General features: G+C 48.2%; 1 protein-coding gene across 1 annotated transcript in view; it reads right to left on the bottom strand.

Moving 5' to 3' along the window:
• The window catches only part of LOC129381720 (uncharacterized), a 69,871-nt gene that overhangs the window by 12,882 nt on the left and 36,319 nt on the right, over nt 1-20,670 (bottom strand). The window contains exon 4 of the mRNA XM_055064787.2: nt 16,899-17,038. Coding sequence (XP_054920762.2) covers nt 16,899-17,038 — 140 coding nt within the window. The remainder of the gene's footprint in view (nt 1-16,898; nt 17,039-20,670) is intronic.

Consider the following 20,670-nt stretch of genomic DNA (forward strand, 5'->3'; position numbering starts at 1 on the left):
AAGTACTCTGTTGATTTCTGGAAGTGTTAAAGCGGAATTATACAGTCTTTCTGAACTACCTGCGGTTGGAAGCTTCAGTTTTTCTGCTAATTGCTTATGTTTTAGATGTGCAGCAGAGTAGTTCTCTGAGCTTGATATATAATCGAAATGTTGGCCTAATATGTCTGCTTGTCCTTCTATATTTGTTTGCATGCCTGGAGGTGATAGTATGGGGATAGTGTAAGAAGCGTAATCGCCTCTAAACATACGAACCTGATCCCACATTCGTTTGGATGTTACTGAGCTATTTATAGACGAGACATAATTTTTCCAGGACTGTCTTTCGGCTTGTCTGCGTGTGTACCTGGTTTTCGCTTTTGATATCTTGAAAGGGAGTAGATTTTCTTGTGTAGGGTATCGCCGAAAAATACCCGACGTTTTGTTTTGTAGTTTTTTTTGCGTATATTCCTTCATCCACCAGGGTTTTAGGTTTTTTCTTGAGAAGCCAGAGGATTGTGGGATTGTCTGCTCTGCTGCAGCGAGTATGCAGGCGGTAAACTTGTCATTCATTTCGTCTATGGTTAACTCTTCTGTTATGTTATCCAGAGTGGCCTTTTCAGTAAAGAGAGGCCAGTCTGCTAGACGGAGTTTCGAACGGGGTGGTCTCAATGGTATGGTAGGAAAAGGAGATGTTCCTTTAATAATAGCAGGCATATGGTCAATACCATAGGGGTTGTCAATAACACTCCATTGAAAATCGCCAAAGAGAGATGGAGAGCACAGTGCCAGATCTAGGCAACTCATAACTCCTGTGCTTGGGGAGTAATAAGTTGCCGCACCAGTGTTTAAAAGGCATATGTCATTTGTTAGGATAAAATCTTCAAGCGTTTGACCCCTGGTGTCAGTAGTTTTGCTGCCCCATAACATGTTATGTGAATTAAGATCACCGCCTATTAAAAATGGTTCAGGTAGCTGGTTTAAAATTAACTCTAGGTCTCTTACGGTAAAATATGAACGCCGCGGAATGTATACTGAACAAATGGTGATGGTTTTATGAGCTAAAACGGTGACAGCAACAGCTTCTATCTGACTGTTAATAGGAACTTCTCTGGCTGCAATACCACCCTGCAGAACAATGGCTACACCACCTCACAGCCGGTTCGTCTGCGTACGGTCTCGCCGTACAACAGTGAAACTTTTTTAAATGTTTTTTTTCACCTAGGTTTGTTTCCTATAAGCATAATGCCACGCGAGAGAAGTTAAACAACAGGTCTTTTATGTCACCTAAGTTATGTTAAGAGACCTCTACAATTCCAATGGATCATAAAAGCCATTATAAAATTGAAAGGTAAAAAATGATATTAACGAGTGAATGGGAGATAAGAAAGATGTTAGGTGACATGTATCTGAAGAAGGCCGATACAACGGAGCGATAACCCTTAGGTTATCGCCTTCTTATTTTGGGTGGTTATTGGGATTTTGTCCCTCTTACCGCGCTCGAGAGAGCGCTTGTCCTTCGGTGTCGATGACACCGGGGTTTTTGTTTCGACCTCCACTGCTCTCTCTGAGGCGCTGGAGGACCGAGAGTTTGGCGCCGAGACACGTGTCTCGGGCCTTGGAGTTCGCTTGATCTTAGGGCCCTGCGGGACTGGTGTCTGCAGGGCCTCTGAAGATGATGAAACAGCACTGGCTGCTTCCACCACGGGGGCGGGCGGCGTCACTACGGGACCACTGCGCGTGGGCTCGCAGCACTCCTCAGGCCTCTGTGACGATGCCCCCACCTTCGTCCCATCGGCATAGCTACGTCGCGAAAGGTACGACAGTCGCTTTCTGCCATCAAAGAACGAGATTTTTTCTTGAACAGTTAGTGCAATCACTTCTTTTTCTTTTTTCCAGCAAGGGCAAGACCGCGAGTAAGCGGGGGGATATTCTCCCTTGCAGTTAACACAAAGTGGGGAAGAGGTACAATTGTCAGTTTGGTGATCGTTGGAGCTGCATTTAGCACAAGTTGTTCGTCCTCGACATGCGTGCGAAGCATGTCCGAACCTTTGGCATTTGAAACATCGTCTTGGGTTCGGGATATATGGTCTAAGATTTATCTTTACATATCCTGCATCCAGCAAGGTAGGCATTACACTTGTTCCGATGGTAAGTATAACATCTTTTGTGGGGATTGCTTGGTCGTTCCTGCGGATGACAATTCTTTGGACTTTGGTAACATTTTGTTCCTGGAAGCCTTCCAGCAGTTCTTCGTCGCTCAAGCCAATAAAGCCTTCCTCTGATATCACACGCCTGCTTGTATTTGGTGTTCTGTGCGGTGAAATTGTCACTGTTGCGTTACCGATGCTGGTAAGTTCCGTGAGCTTTTGCGCTTGTTCTTTGTCATTTAGTTCTAGGAGGAGGTCCCCGCTAGACATTTTTGAGGCTTTGTATGAAGGCCCGAATTTTTCTTTTAGGCACTTGGCCACAAGGAATGTAGAGACCTTTCTCAGTGGTACGTTGTTTTCGCTGTGCAGTACATAGAACTTGGGAAATGATGGAGCATTGCCCCGGAAAGAGAACTGGAACGTTGCTTCGGTGCGGCATCTTTTCAGACGCCGATCATAGAGAATAGAGGCTGATGATGATGATGATGTTTGAGGTTTAATGGCGCAAGGGCCAGGTATGGTCAAAGAGCGCCATGCTAGTGGTAATGAATATGTCGTGGTCTGATGGGTTCTGTGAATTTAATGTGACGTGGCTGTAAAGGGGCCTAGAAGAGTTGGTGTAAATTGAATAAAAACTACACGTAATAATATTATGGCAATAATTAATGACGTTTACTATGATCACTAAAATGCATTAAGAAAGAATGATGCATTATATGAAATATGCGAGATGCTAAAATTGTCCAAGAGCACTACTGCCTCGCCAGAGCCCTTGAAACACGGGCCGAGAGGCATGTGCTATGCGAAACAGCTATCACAGTGGCATCCTTTGAAGAGAAGAGACGCTACGAACCTATGGGGCTAATTACATGTAACACAACATCTTACAGGAAGCCCACGACTGCGTTGGTGTCAAAGAGCGGTTCTGGGCCGAGTAACATTACCGGATGAAGGGGAATGTGCTGCCGGTATTCTAAGGGAAAATGTTTCTATCAGATTCGGCTTTCCGACACTCCAGGGGGACGTGGAGGACGGTCAGCCTCTCCCCGCATCTCCCACAGGTTGGAGGCTCATTTCCAGTGAGTAAAAAAATATGGGTGCCAAATGTGTGTACTATTCTTAGACGACAGAATAGGAAATCTGTGCGGCGTGATTTCGTTGCAGAAGGCCAGAACCCTAATTGTGGCTTCATTACGTGCAGCTTATTATTTGCTTCCATGTCCCACAAGCGTTGCCAGTAGTTCTGCAGTTTCCTGCGCAAGAAGGGCCTCAGATCTGTGACAGGGACTGCAGCGGTAGGATTAACAGAATACGATGCAATTGATGTGGCCATCTGGTCCGCCAGAACGATACCTTTGATGCCCCTATGACCCGGCACCCAGCATATGATGACATGCTGGTTACATATTGACACGTGTACTTATCTTTATCGGGCGACCACGTTTCGCCGCTTAACAACTGTAATCGCACAGCGACGGACGCGCCTGCATGTATCCGACGTTTCTGGAAAGTTATCGATGATTCTACCCGGCTGTCTGTTGTCGCCGAACCTTATGTTATCTGATTTCATCGCCTGACGCGAATGGCGTAGAACATTGTGGAATACGCGCGGGTCCCAGCGATTAGTCTGGAACATTCGACGGCTGCTGTATAAAAGCCGACGCGCTTGACCCGCTGGGCAGATTTTCGACGATCGCCGAGCGTGTTCGCCGCTATCGTTGTGCTATAAGTGTAGCCTGTTTTGTGGGCACAGGTTCGCCCAATAAAAGTTAGTTTTGTCGTTCACAGTACTGCTACTGTGTTATTCAACGTCACGACCACGTGACAATATATACGCTTTACATAGGACGGAATATAGTTCATTGATTACTGGATTTTTGTGCTTACAAAATAACATCAAAGCCTTCACAGCGCTTAGGGAGTCCGTATATATAACAGATTTTTTTAGTTTTGTTTTCCTTATATGCTTTACAGCCGACAGTAGTGCGTAGGCCTCAGCCGTAAGGATGCTTGTTTCCGGATGCAGTACATCGGATTCCCAGAAGGATGGACCGACAGCTGCATAGGTCACCCCCTCGCGTGACTTCGATGCGTCTGCGTAGAACTCCGTGCAGGATTGCTTGTATTGGAGTTCCCGGAAATGCATTTGGATTTCAATCTATGGAGCGTGTTTTGTAACTTGCATGAAAGATATATTGCATTGTATCATCTGCCACTCCCAAGGAGGTAGCAGCTCGGCTGGATGCATTAGGCGTAGCTCGAGGAGTGGGACATGCATTTCTTCACTAAGCTCCCTCACACGCAGCGAGAAAGGCTTTCTTACGGAGGGACGATTATGAAGCAGTGTAGCATATATCATATCGTTAACGGTATTAAAACACGGATATTGAGGATTAGAGTGGACTTTCAGGAAATATGTTTGGCTGATGTATGTTCTCTGCAGATGGAGTGACCACTCATTTGATTCTACATACAAACTTTCAATGGGACTATGTTCTGAAAGCGCCAGTGGCCAGTCGGATTCCTATATGGTGAACCGGATCTAGCATCTTTAGCGCGCTCGGGGCTGCAGAATGATAAATCGCGGCGGCATAGTCCAATCGTGATCGAATGAGGCTTTTGTGAAGATTCATCAAACATTCCCTGTCGCTGCCCCATGTTGTGTGGGATAACACTTGAAGTAAGTTCATTGTTTTTAAGCATTTCACCTTGAGGTACTTCATGTGTGGAATAAATGTTAGTTTAGAGTCAAGTATGATACCTAAGAACTTGTGCCTTTTGTTCACAGGGATTTGCTGGCCATACATTTCTATATTGGAACCTGCAACAAGCCCTCTCTTTCTTGTGAAAAGCACACAAGAACTTTTGTTCGGGTCCACTTTAAATCCGTTTTCGTCTGCCTATTTAGATACTTTGTTCAAGCCCTGTTGCACTTGCCTCTCACACACTGCAAGGTTGCAGGATTTGAAACCTATTTGTATGTCATCTACGTAAACAGAATAAAAAATGGCTGGTGGTAATGAAGCACGAAGGGTATTCATTTTCACGATAAAGAGCGTGCAGCTAAGCACACCTCTATGAGGTACACCATTTTCTCGTATAAAAGGTCGCGACAATACATTGCCGATTTTCACGCGGAAACTACGTTAGGACAGATAGCTTTCTATTATGTTTAGCATATTTCCACGGATGCCCATCCCCGACAAGTCTCGCAAGATCCCGTATCGCCACGTCGTGTCGTACGCCTTCTCCATATCGAGGAATATCGATAAGAAGAACTGTTTATGTACAAATGCATCGCGGATATTTCCTTCAATGTGTACAAGATGATCAGTTGTGGACCGCCCTTCTCTGAAGCCACACTGATAGGGATCAAGAATATTGTTCAGTTCAAGGAAATGTATTAGTCTACGAATAATCATTTTTTCAAATAGCTTACAAAAACAACTTTTAAGAGCTATCGGGCGATAACTTGCCGCCAAGGAAGGGTCTTTACCCAGCTTCAAGACGGGAATAACAATAGCTTCCTTCCATGAGGTTGGGAGGTATCCGGTAGCCCAGATAGAGTTGAAAAGTGCCAGAGGTGTCATTTGTGTGTCTTCGTGTAAGTTCTTAATCATGTCATAGATGATTCTATCAGCTCGCGGTGCAGAGCTTCTACATGTTCTCAATGCAGCTTTAAGCTCGGCAATATTAAAAGGACGGTTATATGGTTCATCCGGACGGCATTTACGATCAAGTGTCTTAAGTTCAGCTAATTGTTTATATTTGAGGAATCATTTTGTGTAATGTGTGGAGCTTGATACATGTTTAAAGTGTTCGCCCAGAGCGTTAGTCTGGTGCTCCAAGGTAGTCCCTTGGTAGTCCACTAAGGGCAGAGGGTGGATTTGTTGCCCATTTATCTTTCTTACGCCATTACATACTTTGAACTCTTGGGTGTAGGAAGTGATGCCCGAAAAACCTCTCCCAGCTAGCCCTCCTTGCGTCTCTCTGTGTGCGCCTTCCTTGTGACTTTGCCAGTTTAAACTCTATGAGGTTTTCTGCAGTCGGGGAGCGAGGCAGCAAACCCCACGCTTTGTTTTGTTTCTTTCGTGCCAGTCGGCACTGTTCATTCCACCAGGGTAACCGTCTTTTACAAGAGAGACCTTGTGTTTAGGGAATGAACTTTTCAGCTGCGTCGATTATAAAACAAGTAAAATATTCTACTGCATTGTCTATGTTAAAATCAGTGATAAGATCTCGTGATAAGTAAGTTGCTTCCTTAAAATCATTCCATTCGGCGGAGGCTAGTTTCCACCGGGGTGTATATATGGGGCATTCATGTTGAGGCATTGAATTTAACATTTCATGGAAGTGGTCCCTTCCATAGGGATTTTTTATTACATGCCATTGCAAGCCCGGGAAAATAAAGCCGAGCCAATTGGCAGGTCTATTGATGAACATGAAGTATTATGAATATTATAATAAGTTGGCTCCTTCTTGTTGAAGAGGCATGCACCGGAGTTCACTAGAAAATTTTCAATGAAACGACCTCGCGTCACATCGCGAGTCTCCCCACATGGTGTGGTGGGCAATAAAATCGCCTGCGAGTATGTAAGGGTCCTGAAGCTGGTCAATTAGGTTAAAAAATCACTTTTTTCCAGATGAAAATTAGGGGGTATGTATAAGCAACATACAGTGATCAATTTGTTAAAAAGAATTGCCCGAATCGACACTGCCACAAGGGGCGTCTGAAGGGCGACATGGTCGGACTTGTCTACAACTACCGCTACACCGCCAGACGAGGTATTCGCCACGTTGCGGTCTTTACGGTAGATGGCGTACTGACAAAGAAAGTTTGTGTGCATTTAAGATGTGTCTCCTGAACACACAACACCTTTGGGTTATGTTTGTGTAAGAGTTCTTTAATGTCATCGAGGTTGTGGATAAGACCTCTAACGTTCCAGTGTATTATTTGTGTAGCCATATTGTTCGTGTTTTTATGCTGTGTGTCAAGAGGAGTCAAGTTAGAGAAATGACTTACGGAGCCTTTTCAGGCCCCGTGATTATGGTACGGGTTTTGTCTTTTTTGGAGCTGTCGCGAGACTCGCGCCGCTCCCGAGGCGCTAGATGCGCCTTCTGGCTCGGGGTTTTGTCCATCGACACTTGAGAGCCGCTGGATTTCCGCTCACACGAGCGGGGTGTTTTCACCGTGGGCCTTCCCTCGAAAAGCAGGCCCTTGGAGGCCACCAACCCAGCGGTCGATGGGCCCTCCTTCAGGGACGGCGCAGTAGCGCTGGCTGCTGACGCCAGGGGGGCTGGTGGCAAGCCCGCAACCACACTCGTTGTGGGCTGGGCCGGAGCCGGAGTCTTCTGCGACACTGCCCCTTGCGCGCCACATCAGCATACCCTGAGGTATGGAAAAAGGAAACACGTTTCCGCGCTTCTTGAAATGAGATGTTTTCTTTGATCTTCATTGTGATTATGTCTTTTTCTTTTTTCCATTTGGGGCAGCTTCGACAGTATGCTGCGTGTCCACCGTGACAGTTTGGACAGTGGAGTGTGCCATTACAGTTGTTGGATTCATGTTCGTGTTCGCCACACTTTGCACAGGTAAGTCGGCCACGGCAGCTTTGCGAACCATGGCCGTATCTCTGACACTTGAAGCCTCTTCGGGGGTTTGGGATGTAGGGCCTTACTCTAATTTTCGTATATCCCGTTTCTAGGGTTTCTGGTAGCACGCTCGATGCAAAAGTAAGGATGAGATGCTTAGTTGGAATGCCTTTGTTGTCTTGCTTGATCTTTATTTTTTGCCCTTGAATAACATTGCGTTCTTTCCAGCCCTCCAGGAGCTCTTCCTCGCTTAGGCTCAATAGATCTTCATCAGAGATGACTCCTTTGCACGTGTTCAATGATCGGTAGGGAGTAACGGTGATTGCCACATTACGGAATGCTAGGAGATTAGAGAGTTTTCCATGCTGTTGAGTGTCGCGGACCTCAAGAAGAAGGTCGCCACTGCTCATTTTCGTCACTTTGTAGCCAGCACCTAGTGTGTCGGTAAGGCATTTAGCTACGATGAAAGGTGAGATAGTTTTACCTGTCTTTTCGGGATCTTTCGGCATCTTGACAGTCTGGGTGTTTTCTTTAACGAAAATTTATCGTGGGACGATCACGTTGAAATGGTCAGGGGCAAGTTGTCAAAGGTTGTTGGTATCGTGTCCCGACTGCGATATTTCCTACCGAAGCGTTTTAAGCAAATGCTGTACAATGCACTGTTTTCTTCAGTCGTTAATTACTGTATCTTGGTCTGGGGCACAACGGCATTTACCAATATCAGACGGCTGCACATGCTTCAGAAGAGAATTCCTAGAAATATTGTTAATACTTCGAGATTTGAACATACCGCACCGATCTCTGCGTCACTTGGCATCACCCCCTTCCCCAACTGCATGAGAATTTACTGTTAAGACAGTATAAAACAAGTATAAGATAGAATTACACATTCATGTTAGACCTGGCAATTTTGAAATGCAAGGAACGTAAGTATGCTACAGGCACTGGCTTCACGTGGTTTGTACCTAAAACGCGAACGAATTATGGTCGCCAAGTGCTTAGCTACATTCTTCCACAGATGTTAAATAACGCGCTGTGAATTTATGTTAATTTATGCACTGCTGACACTTATGTTATAGTGCTTTGTGCTTGCTTTTGTTTTTGTCTGTAATGTTCAAATACCGTTTCATTTTGTCAATGTTATTGTTGCGAATGCTTTACACATGCTGTATGATACACTGCGATACTGTTGCCAAGTCCTTGTAGGGTGCGCCGACCTCTGTCAAGCCTTTCTTCTGGCTTTTTGTCGATGCACCCAACATCCTCATGGCGATGTTGAATAAAGTATCGCATGAAAACGGGGGAAAGTATTTTTTGCGCTGGCTGAATAGCTGAAAGGTTTCTTCGGTGCGCCCTCTTTTTAAAAGAGGACGATCGGAAAGGGGGGGGGGGGGGGGGGGAATGACGTCTTAGCCATGCAGAATAATTTAATTTCGGCACCTACGCCAGCCGCCCACCACCGAGCCCTACAAGGGAACGCCACGAGTCCGGGAGGAAACGCAGACGCCAGCTGTACGTAGCCACTAAACCTAACATAAAATACCGAAGGTTGGATACATACACCAGGTTAACCCTTACCGCCTAGAAATTTGGAAGTGAGAAGAAGTGATAAGAATACAGGAAAGAAGAGATAACGAGAGAGAAAGGAAAAGATTGAATAGAGGGACAGGAAAAGGTGGCTCCCGATTTCCTCCAGGTGGGTCAGTCTGGAGGGGCCGTCTATACGAAGCAGAGGCCAAAGAGGTGTGTTGCCTCCGCCAGGGGGCCTTAACGGTCCAAGCACCCAGCATCGGCTCAACCTCCAGGATTCCCCTTTCCCCAGACACGGCTAAGCTGCGCACGGCTACACGCGGGAGGGTCCAACCCTCGTGTGCTCGGGTACGTGGTGTGGCAACATACCAGACGCCCCTGCGGGGTGAATGGAGGCTTGCGCTGCCATGAGAAAAATGTGTATGTTCGGCAACAGCGCCGAACGCTCACCACGCGGCCCAACGCGGGGACGCGGCAGAGCTTGTGTATAAGTCTGCACGACGCCAGTCGTACGCTGTCACTATAACCAAATATGGTGTACGCAAGGTAGGATAGCCACACAAGGTTAACCCTTGCCGCCGTGCAGAAAGGAAGTAAATGGAAGAGAGAAGAAGACAGGAAAGATCAAAAAGTGAGAGATAAAGACGAAGGTTTGAAGAGAGAGAGAGACAGGAAGAGGCGACTGCCGATTTCCCCCGCGTGGGTCAGTCCGGGGGTGCCGTCTACGTGAAGCAGAAGCCAGAGAGGTGTGTTGCCTCCGCCGGGGGGCCTTAAAGGTCCGAACAACCGGCATCGGCTCAACCCCCAAGATCCCCCTTTCCCCAGACATGTCTAAGCCGCGCACGGCTACACGCGGGAGGGTCCAACCCTCGTGTGCTCGGGTACGTGGTGTCGGAACACACCAAACGCCAGCTGACGCAGACACCCCTGCGGGAGAAGGTTGAAGAGGAGGGCAGGAAAAGGCGACTGCCGATTTCCTCCAGGTGGGCCAGTCTGGAGGTGCCGTCTATGTGAAGCAGAGGCCAAGAGGTGTGTTGCCTCCGCCGGGGGACCATAAAGGTCTGAACACCCGGCATCGGCTCAACCCCCAGGATCCCCCTTTCCCAAGACACGGCTAAGCCGAGCACGGCTATAGGCAAGACGGTCCAACCCTCATGTGCTCGGGTGCGTGGGGTCGCAACACACCAAACGCCTGCGGACGCAGACGCCCCTGCGGGCGGTCGCAAAAGTTTCTCACAAAGTTCCTTCCGGCGCCTTGTGGCCCAAACCCAAACACGGTCGTTTGGCTGGTACTACACGTACCATCGTCACAGATTCTGGTGCCGGCTGTCGGTTCTATCCCGCTTCTTGATGCGCAGTCGGATGAATAGTCGCGGTTCTTTAGCACGCTGGAGAAAGGCGGTGACGTCAAGGTTGTCTAGATCGGTGGTGTGCGGCAACATGCCGTCGAGCGTCCTCGCAGGGTTACTTCGCTAAATCCGCTTGAACGACGTTATCTGGGTTGTCTCTTGCACTGCCGTGTTGTAGGCAAAAAATAGGTAGGCAGGACGTCATCCCAAGTCTTGTATTCGACGTCGACGTACAGTCGCGGTCAAAAATACGCGGCCCACGGCTCCAGTCGGCGGAGCGGCCGCGAGCCGCACCGCGGCGCTCGCGTCGGCGCTGCGAGAGTTTGCGCTCTGACGACAGGTATCTCCCTCGCTCTCGGGCGGATACGTAACGGACGATACGTAACGGGCGGATACGTAACGGATACGGACGATACGTAGGGAGATACCTGTCGTCAGAGCGCAAACTCTCGCAGCGCCGACGCGAGCGCCGCGGTGCGGCTCGCGGCCGCTCCGCCGACTGGAGCCGTGGGCCGCGTATTTTTGACCGCGACTGTACATCATTAACATGTCGCATTGGCATGGAATTACCATTAGCATTGACAAAGACAAGTACAGTCGCAGACAGAACAAAATGGACCATGGCTCAGGCGGCCAGAGCGGCTGCGGGGCCGCACCACGGCGCTGCTATCGCGCTTCGCGCGCTAACGACAAGAGTACCCGGAGTGACGTCAAGCTTCTCCTCCACGTCCTCCACCCTCTCGCTCTCGCGCTTGTGTTTGTCGTGCTTGATAAATTTCTTGTGCGGCGTTCGGCTGCTCTGCTGCTTACGGTCGGGGTGAGGGGGCGCGTGAATCGCCAGTGGTTCAGCACTGTGCGCTGTCGCGCAGCAGTGGACAGTCGCAACTAATAAAACCTCCACACTGTGAAGGAACGAGAACCCGATCTCCTTTTTGTGTGTGTCGGCCATTTGCTGTCGCGGATACAATAACATGAAGCATGTCTTCAGTTACAAAACGCGGACCAGTGCCAACTAGTGTAAAAGGCGCCTGGTGTCGAGACGTCTGCTCTCGGATGCTGGTCCTTTTTTAGCTCGCAGCCTCTCCAAACCGTGAGTATCGGATTAGCGCTCTTTAATGGTAGGGAGCAGCGCGAGATGACGCCGCTGTAAGCGCAACGTCTGATGCGCTGCCGGAATGGGTTGTCGCGGGCGCGATGGTTTTCGCCCAGCTCGCGCTGCAGCTGACGGCTGCCACCTTAAAGCCACACGTCCTACATATTTCCTTTTTTCTGTCGCGTGACCACAATACCGCGTAGGCAGATGGCCGATGCGGCGTCTCGTCTGTGAGAGTACCAATTATCCGTGCGCGACAGGTCGTTGGAATGACGGCGCGCGACCCACCCTTTATATTCGCAGTGCCTGAATGCTGCTGGCTTGATTCGCAGTAGATAAGTGGCTTCGGTAGGCTTTCTCTAATGAGAACTGCTATCGTCACCCCTGCGCCATATTTTTTTGTTTTTTTGCGTGTGTGTGTGTTTTCTGAAAAATGGAGCGCTTGACGCCATGCAAACCGTGCGCCTTTATGTACAGTCGAGCGCGATTTGAAGGTTATCGCGCGAGCGTCGACCGGGTACGCGAACAGCGCCATGGCCCAGAATTCTCTGCCGAGGCGAGGGAGGTATCAAGCCTGCTTCCCTCACTCTTTTTGCTGTTCCTTCAGCAGCCGTCACTCCCTGCTGGGCTATCAGTTTCTTTCTTTTTCTTTCTTTTTTGGTTCTGCGAACAGGCAGTGGTCGTAGTGCGCACGACGTATTCTTCGGTATTATCTGAAATTGGACGTTACGAAGCTGTATCTAGCCTATGTAACGTCATTGCTGCTGAGCCAGGAAGAATGGGTGACCAAGAACATTAGCTTAAGCCCGCGACGATACGAGGTAACCAAGTCCACACTTTATCGCAACAAATGGAAAGCTTAGAATAGAGAGAAAGGGCGGTGAGTTTTCGCGGGGTGATGGTCGTTGTATGTAACAGCGAACGAGGGAGAGAAGAGTGCGAAATCATGATTTTTCCTGTCCCGAAACCGGCCGCCAGGTGCCTGGAGTGCTGGGCTGGTTGACGCTCGCGCGATAACCTTCAAATCGCGCTCGACTGTACTACCGCCCACGGCTCGCTGTTAGCAGACTGCTTGGCCGGTGTCGTGAGCTTGCTGGCGGGCAGTTTTTGCTCCAGCATGTTCCAGGCGACAGTTGTACTGTAGGGGCCTTGTTAAAGTGACGACCATGTTGAATGGAATTATCTGTTTCTGGTACATGATATCAAAATCTGTTCGTGATCCCTGAATAACCTGCTTGACTTTTCACGGGCAACATATGTTATTGCATCTTTGGTATATTTCCTTGAAATTCGCTAGGTGCGAAAGGGTTTAGTGCTTACGTTGCTGGGAAGTTGCTATTTTGCCATGCTCTGCGACGTTCTAACGGCACTGTGTCGGATGACACGAATAATTATCTCACGAAAGGAAAGCTGTTCCTTCGCAGTGACTGCATGCGTGTGGCTCGGCTATGTATGAGAGGGGTGGACGATAAATTCATGGGGATAGGTTGTGCCTCTGCTATACATTAAAGCATCTGTAGTACATGAATGTTAGGATGTAAACATGCACGGGACGTCACTGGGGCAGGAAAACTGCTTCAGTGAATCCAGCGTACTGGTGGTGGTGCGTTCGACAAAAAAATAAGTAGAAGTGCCTATTGACTGGCAGCTGAACCATCACTACCACTACCAGCGCACACGTAAAGGAGGTGGAGACGGTATGGAGCACGACCAAAAGGAATAAACAAGCATCCTTGCACACCACGGCAAGGATTCCCCATGCAACGGCAACGCAGTCTCGTCCTGGTGGCCGATAGCTAGCGTTGCACAGCGAAAAGCATACGATGGCGCTGATAAGTTTTTAGGTTACACTTAAAAGACTGCGGCAAATGAGCATGATGTCAGCGATCACCGATGCACGCTTGCTTGGCTCCAGCCGGCAGTCGGAACGGCCGCCGGTCTGGGCGCCGCTTTGAGCTGACATTTCCGCATAATGTGTTCACATAATCGCGAGTTGTCCTTTGAAAAACATACAGAAATAAAACTTGACCTGATATACCGGCGCGGCGATGAAGCAAGATTCGCGTTCTTTTCCTAACTGGGCATGGGTATGCAACGGAAGTAATAAAAGGATGTAGCAAATGGTTCGCGTCGTCTTTCGCCAAGATGCCGGCTCGCGTGCCTATTGAGGAGCGAAGATTCATCGTGCGGCTTTACATAGAAGGAATAAGTCAGCGTGAAATCTGTAGGCGAACAGGAAGAACAAGAACGGCAGTAAGCCGCATAACTCAAGCGTACCACGACGAAGCAAGATTCGGTGACGCCCTCCGTACAGGGAGACGAAGAATAATCAAGGAAGAGGAGGACCAGCTTATAGTTGCAGCCGCCGTGGCAGACCCTTTTCTCACGGCGAGAGATATCATTGAGGCGCTCTCCTTGCATGTATCATGCAAAACAATTCAAAGGAGGCTTCAAGAAGCCGGTCTTGAAAAGCGCGTCGCTGCCAAGAAGCCCTTACTCACTGAATTCCAGAGGAGGACAAGGCTTGGATTTGCACACAAGGTTGCTGGCTGGACCGTTGAAAATTGGAAACAAGTAGTTTTCACGGGCGAGTCCACTTTCTGTAGAAGATGGAATCAACAGCAACGAGTCTGGCGTCCTTTCAACAGCAGGTGGGCAGCGCTTCACTCCCTTTATACATTTCTGCCAGATGTTTGGTAGGGGCGGCGGAAATAGTTATGACAGCGGAATATGACGCAAGATAAATGTTCTGGTACTACAAAGCGATGAGGAAAGATTAAGTCGTCAAGATATCTTGCCTAACTTCTTATTTGAATGCCACTTGAAGATTACAGCTTGCAAATAGTGACCTCATCCTATGTCAGTATGTCTTCATTTCATTATATTTTTTTGCGCCATTTACCATAAACTAAAACACATGTCATGCAAACCCTCCTTCAGTGCAGTCGACCCTTGAGGGTTAATTTTCCTGCTTGCCCCTTTTTCCCTGTCTCCCTGTAGATACCTGGAAGCGTACACAAGAAGCGTACTCTCAAGCGGGCGCTGCTTGGTAAACGTGTGGGGCGCCATCACCAAAGACGGCCTGGGCCCGCTTGTGCGAATAGAGGACCGCTTCACGGCGAAGCAATCGTGCGACATCTTGGAGCACACCCTGGTTCCGTACCTGCTGGACGGGCCCTTCCCAGACGGCCTCTACTTCCTCCAACACGACCGGAGCCCCGTTCATACAGCGCGCCGAGTGTCTCGCTTGCTTGAGAACCGTGGCATTCAGGAGCTCCAGTGGCCGCCAAATGGGGCAGATTTGAACCCCATTGAAAATATTTGGGGCTTATGAAACGGCGCGTAGCTTCAAGGCACCTTGGAAATGCCACTGCGGACACGCTTTGGTAAATCATCAGTGACGAGTGGTGCACGCTTCAAGCGCATCTCGAAGTAGTGGCCCTGTACGATTCCATGCCGCGACGGGTGGCGCAAGTTTTGGATGCGGAAGGAAACTTCATTGGATATTAATTATGCAGGAGAATGAAAAAAAAGTGTCGATTCTGGATAGTATGAGGGCACGTGATTATTATAGTGCGAATAAACAATCGCCAATGCGTGCTCTTTGTCATGGTTCTCGTTGATTGTTCGGTCGCTGCATGCCTTGAGCGATGAAAGAGAAGGCAAGTGCCACGAAAGATATGCATTAAGGTTTGTTCATTGAGTACACTTAGCGACTGTGCCCATTATTAAAGCTAAAAAAGAACACTCCTAAAATCCTGCATTGAGGTAGTTCACACGTAGTAATACCTGGAAAATCGCCTTATGCCTTTTTCTTTAAGATCTGTAGCGTATTTTCTGTCATTGAATATCTACTAATGGAGATGACTGAAATTTCAGAGGGCTCTAGCAATGGCTTCATCATGGCTTGTGGCTTCATCATGGCTTCATCAGCAATGGCTTGTGCTTCGTTCCCATAACCCACCAGCGAGCCCCACGCATGCCCATTTTTAGGCAGTGAAAGGCTGGTAAGTTCGAGCCACTACAGAGGCAGAGCATCAAGCCACACGGTTTGCACGGCGCCAAGCGCTCCATGTTCCAGAAAAAAAATAAACGAAGATTCGACGATAGCAGCTCTCATAAAAGAAAGCGTATACCGAAGCCACTTATCTACTGCGAACAAACCCAGCAGTGCGAGATAGCATGCGCAAATACAAAGGATGTGTCGCGCGCCGTCATTCCAACGACCTGTCGCCCACGGATAATTGGTACTCTCACAGACGAGACGCCGCATCGGCCCTCTGCCTACGCGGTATTGTGGTCACGCGACAGAAAAAAGAAATGTGTAGGCCGTGTGGCTTTAAGGTGGCAGCCGTCACCTGCAGCGCGAGCTGGGCGAAAACCATCGCGCCCGCGACAACTCATTCCGGCAGCGCATCAGACGTTTCGGTTACAACAGCATCATCTCGCGCTGCTCCCTACCATTAAAGAGCGCTAAGCCGATGCTCACGGTTTGGAGAGGCTGCGAGCTAAAAAAGGACCAGCATGCGAGAGCTGACGTCTCGACACCAGGCGCCTTTTACACTAGTTGGCACTGGTCCGCGTTTTTTAACCGAAGCCATGCTTCATGTTATTGTGTCGGCAACTGCAAATGGCCGAAAAAGAAAGGGGGGGAGGTCGGGTTCTCGTTCCTTCACAGCCATCATCATCATCATCAGCCTGGTTATGCCCACTGCAAGGCAAAGGCCTCTCCCATACTTCTCCAACTACCCCGGTCACGTACTAATTGTAGCCATGTTTTCTCTGCAAAGTTCTTAATCTCATCCGCGCACCAAACTTTCTGCCGCCCTCTGCTACGCTTTCCTTCCTTTGGAATCCATTCCGTAACTCTTAATGACCATCGGTTATCTTCCCTCCTCATTACGTGTCCTGCCCATGCCCATTTCTTTTTCTTGATTTCAACTAAGAACTCGCGTTTGTTCCCTCACCCAATCTGCTCTTTTCTTGTCCTTTAACGTTATACCAATCATTCTTCTTTGGTATAACGTTAAAGGACAAGAGAAATCTCGCCCAATCGAGTTGCGGGAGGGGGCGATGGGCAAGTCGTGAGCTTTCATTGGTGCGTTCGGGCTATTCCGTTACAGTGTCAACCATCGTCGGTCGTATCTGAACACTTTTTCCTTGGCGAAGTTCCAACACGTGTCTTTCGACTATGGCAGGGGTACTTACCGTTCGCATGCTCAACGCAGAGGGGTTGCTCTTGCGCGAACTTATCCATTCGCTGCAGTCGTCTGACGAGTAGCGAAGAGTTTCCGCATCCACTGACTCGCGTCAGTTCCACCAGGCACCCCTTGTATTCTCCGACTGCCCTGAAACAGGTGGCACTCAAGAATCAGTATGCCGTTAACGTGTGACATCTTCAGACAGTGTTTTTTTTTTCCTACACGTGATTAAATATCATCGCTTCTGGCGCCGAGCGCAATCTCGCCATTTCGGTGCGGCGATATCGAGTTATAGACAGCCTTCTCTATAAACTAGAATTAATTTTTCGGTTAAAGCGGAAACGTATCAGCTGCCTGTGTTTGGAGGGGTATTAATATTACTGAAAGAAAACGCATCACACACATCTCACAGGTCAAATATTACTCGCAAGAGGCAATTCAAGTGTTTTACTAAGTACTTCGCTTTTAAAAAAGGTAATTAAACTACAAATAAGCCTGACGTTACCGCTGTGTTCAGAAAGTAACGTAATTCATTTATAAAAGGTGGTGCCACAACATGATTGCCAGGGACGCAGCAGTCTCGATGCATGGTTTGCGCAAACCACCTTAACCGAAAATACTTATATTCGAGCAGGCTTTCATTGCCATCTACAACAAGCCTGTTTATGGTTGTCAGGTTTACCGCGCAGTTGTACAGTAACGATGCGACAAGAAAATTATGGTGTAAATGTCATGCCGTGCGCCGCCAGCATGGCGGCGAAGCCACGATGGGAATGACGCACAGCATGCGCAGTGCATTAGCTTAGCTTCGTTCTTGTGCTTTCTCACCTTCCTGAAACCCACAGTGGTTGCTTTTAATGGCTAACGTGTTGGGCTGTTAAGTGTGAGGTAGCGGGATCGAATCCCGGCCATGGCGGCCGCATTTCACTGGGGGTGAAACGCGAAAACACCCGTGTACTTACGTTTAGGTGCACGTTAAAGAACTCCAAGTGATCCAGATTATTTCGGAGTCCCCCACTACGGCGTGGCTCATAATGAAATCGTAGAACCTAGCCTTTCTGAAGCTAATTTATCATAGTAATGACAGTAATGGTTAGCCTTATTTGGCCTCTCATTTCTACAATTAAGCTATATCTTAGGACAATCGCAAACGTGACATTTATTGTAAAGCTAAATTACATAACAATAATTCCGCGAAAGCCAACTTCAGGAAGCAAGTAGACGCAATGCCGTCGAGCCGAGCACGCAATGCAGTATTTTCATATGTATTACATCTTAAAATAATGCACCGTTGCTATAGGTCGGCTTCATGAATGAGCTAATGATGTCCTTGCGTGGCATACGATATTTTCCTACGATTTGGTACAACTTCTTTCACAAAACGCACTGTAGCCATTTTCATTATTCGTGATTCAAATCGTGGTTGATTTTAGCATCATTCATTAAAGGAAATAAATGCGCACAATTAAATAATTAGCGAATCTCTTATACTGTGGCAAATAACACGCTGTTGCTGTAATCGAGCGAAGAAAACATCCCCCTTTTAATAGAGTGTTATAGTTCAGCAAGCCAGCCGACCCGCTGAGCTTTAACTCTCGAATGCTTCGATTGCGTCGCGTGAAAAAGCGTGTCACTCGCTGGGTTCGTATATTTTTGCGTTGTTGCGACAGTGAAGAACAGACTAGCGAAAACTGTGAATCGCGAAAGTAACACTTTATTGGGCAAACCTGTGCCTAGAAAAAATAAGCAAGAGTCAAGCACAATGATAGCGGCGACCACATTCGGCGAGCGTCGAGAACAATGACCGCTAATAAAGACGAGGACAGGGGAAGGGAACACAAAACGACGACGCGGTCGTTCTGTGTTCTCTTCCCCTGTCCTCGTCTTTATTAGCGGTCATTGCAAGGTGAATATACCTGGTAGCAAAGCTTCCATAGGAGCCCATGCATTCAAAACATGGCGGTTCATCGGCGGTTCATGGGGCTTAGCGCCATCTGTACGTGGAGGGGACACTTCCGGCGGAAGAGAAAATAATCTGACGCCACATCCTTTCAAAACAGAAGTGACGTCATTTCGTTTACGAAGGCGCGAAATTCGTTTTGTTGGCCTGTCTTTACAGCTATATATTCAAATGCCCCGCCATTCAACTTGATGAGCGTTTCGAGCTTTCAGCGCGGAAAGCTATGCAGGAAAAGGCCAGCCATACGGTTGTCAAATCGCACCCCTCCACAGAACATACTTTTTTTTTGGAGTCCGACGAAAGCTTTCGATATAGAGTGCTGATCCTATCGCCGGATGCCAAGCCCATCATCCAGCGCAGTTGCGCGAAAATAACTACACAATTACCTGGTGGTCGTAACTCACTACTTTTGACTGAACAGGTTAAGAAGCGATGCAGCTACCCACGTCACCAAATTCAGACAAACAACTACAAGCAAAAAAGCACAACGCGTGAGGAGGGCGTATTTCAACAGGTTAACTTTACGAGCGCGCCTTTGTGTACATGTCAAGAGGTGCATATCATTGCGAGTGATAGCGGCGTCAACGCCCCCTGTAACGATGGGCGCTGAAAAGAAATGTATTTATTAATAATAATGAAATTAAATAAGCTTGTATTTTCTTAACTCATCACGAACATATAAAATTGACCAGGAATGTTATTTTCGTTGAATGAATCTAACTGTGCCTGGCTTGAAATTTAAAAAAAAAATGCTTTTTTTCTTTCTCAGTGTTTGTTCCTTCCAAATATAGTCACGATTTAATCGCTCCTCCCATAAAACCCTTTCTGATACCGGTGACAATTTTTACTGAACCGCTTCTCGCTCAAAGCTTCGCCACCTATTTGGGTCGACCTTGGTCAATATATATGCAGCAAACGCCAACTAGACCAAACTGAAAATCGTCTAAAAATTCAGCGACGATTACCATACTCCCATATGCTAAATTTGCGCACAGCTCTATACGTGTTTTCATTGCGTGATATAGTGGCTGACGCGGACAATGTGTCTCGCGCGGCACGTTGCAAGCGAGTGAAGTGCGGCGCGACTTCGTCACAAATCGGGAGATGGTGAGAGGCAGCGCGCAGGTGAGGCGTGGACGCGATTCAGAGCACCCGCCGCAAACAGGCCTCCGCTCATGCAGCGCTTTGTTTTGACGCGCTAGCTGTACCCCTCATGCATAGTGTCATGGGCGAACAGACGACGCGCGCTACTCTGGCGATATTCCAGAGCGATCGTCGCCGTAGAAAGCCCCATGCACACTAGCGGTAAAACGCGTGCAGCGCGCCGCCAGCATTAAAACGCAGCTAAGGCTGAGCGGCCATGCCAGCTGGTGGCGAGCCGCTGCGGCAGTCACGTGACAGCATGAAAATATCGCCTCCACTCTGTAGGTGCGAGATGTCGCGTACTTTTTCCTTCGTCTGCTGATTATTCGGCGCTGTGTTTACGCTCCTCGTCCTTGGTTCATAATGCGAGTTATGTCTTATGAAAATGACTTCGTCGCCACTAATCATAACCATTAAACGCGCAGGCAAGATCCGTTGTCAATGCGGAAAAGAGAGGAAGCATACTTGCCCGCTCACTGCACTGCATGTAAAGGATGTAAGCCACTGTTGAACAACAATAAGGTTCTAGGCAGGAGCAAGAACAAAATAGCCTGTGAGCTTTTCGAAGTTTCTACATCAAGGAAAAGAGCGATGACTGCGTAAGTGAGACTCTTATCTTGTATTATGCACAAAACAATTTCCTGCCCAGCTTTTGTTGACATGAGGCAGGCTTGAT

This window comes from Dermacentor andersoni, chromosome 11, assembly GCF_023375885.2.
Source record: "Dermacentor andersoni chromosome 11, qqDerAnde1_hic_scaffold, whole genome shotgun sequence".
NCBI classification, from domain to species: Eukaryota; Metazoa; Arthropoda; class Arachnida; order Ixodida; family Ixodidae; genus Dermacentor; species Dermacentor andersoni.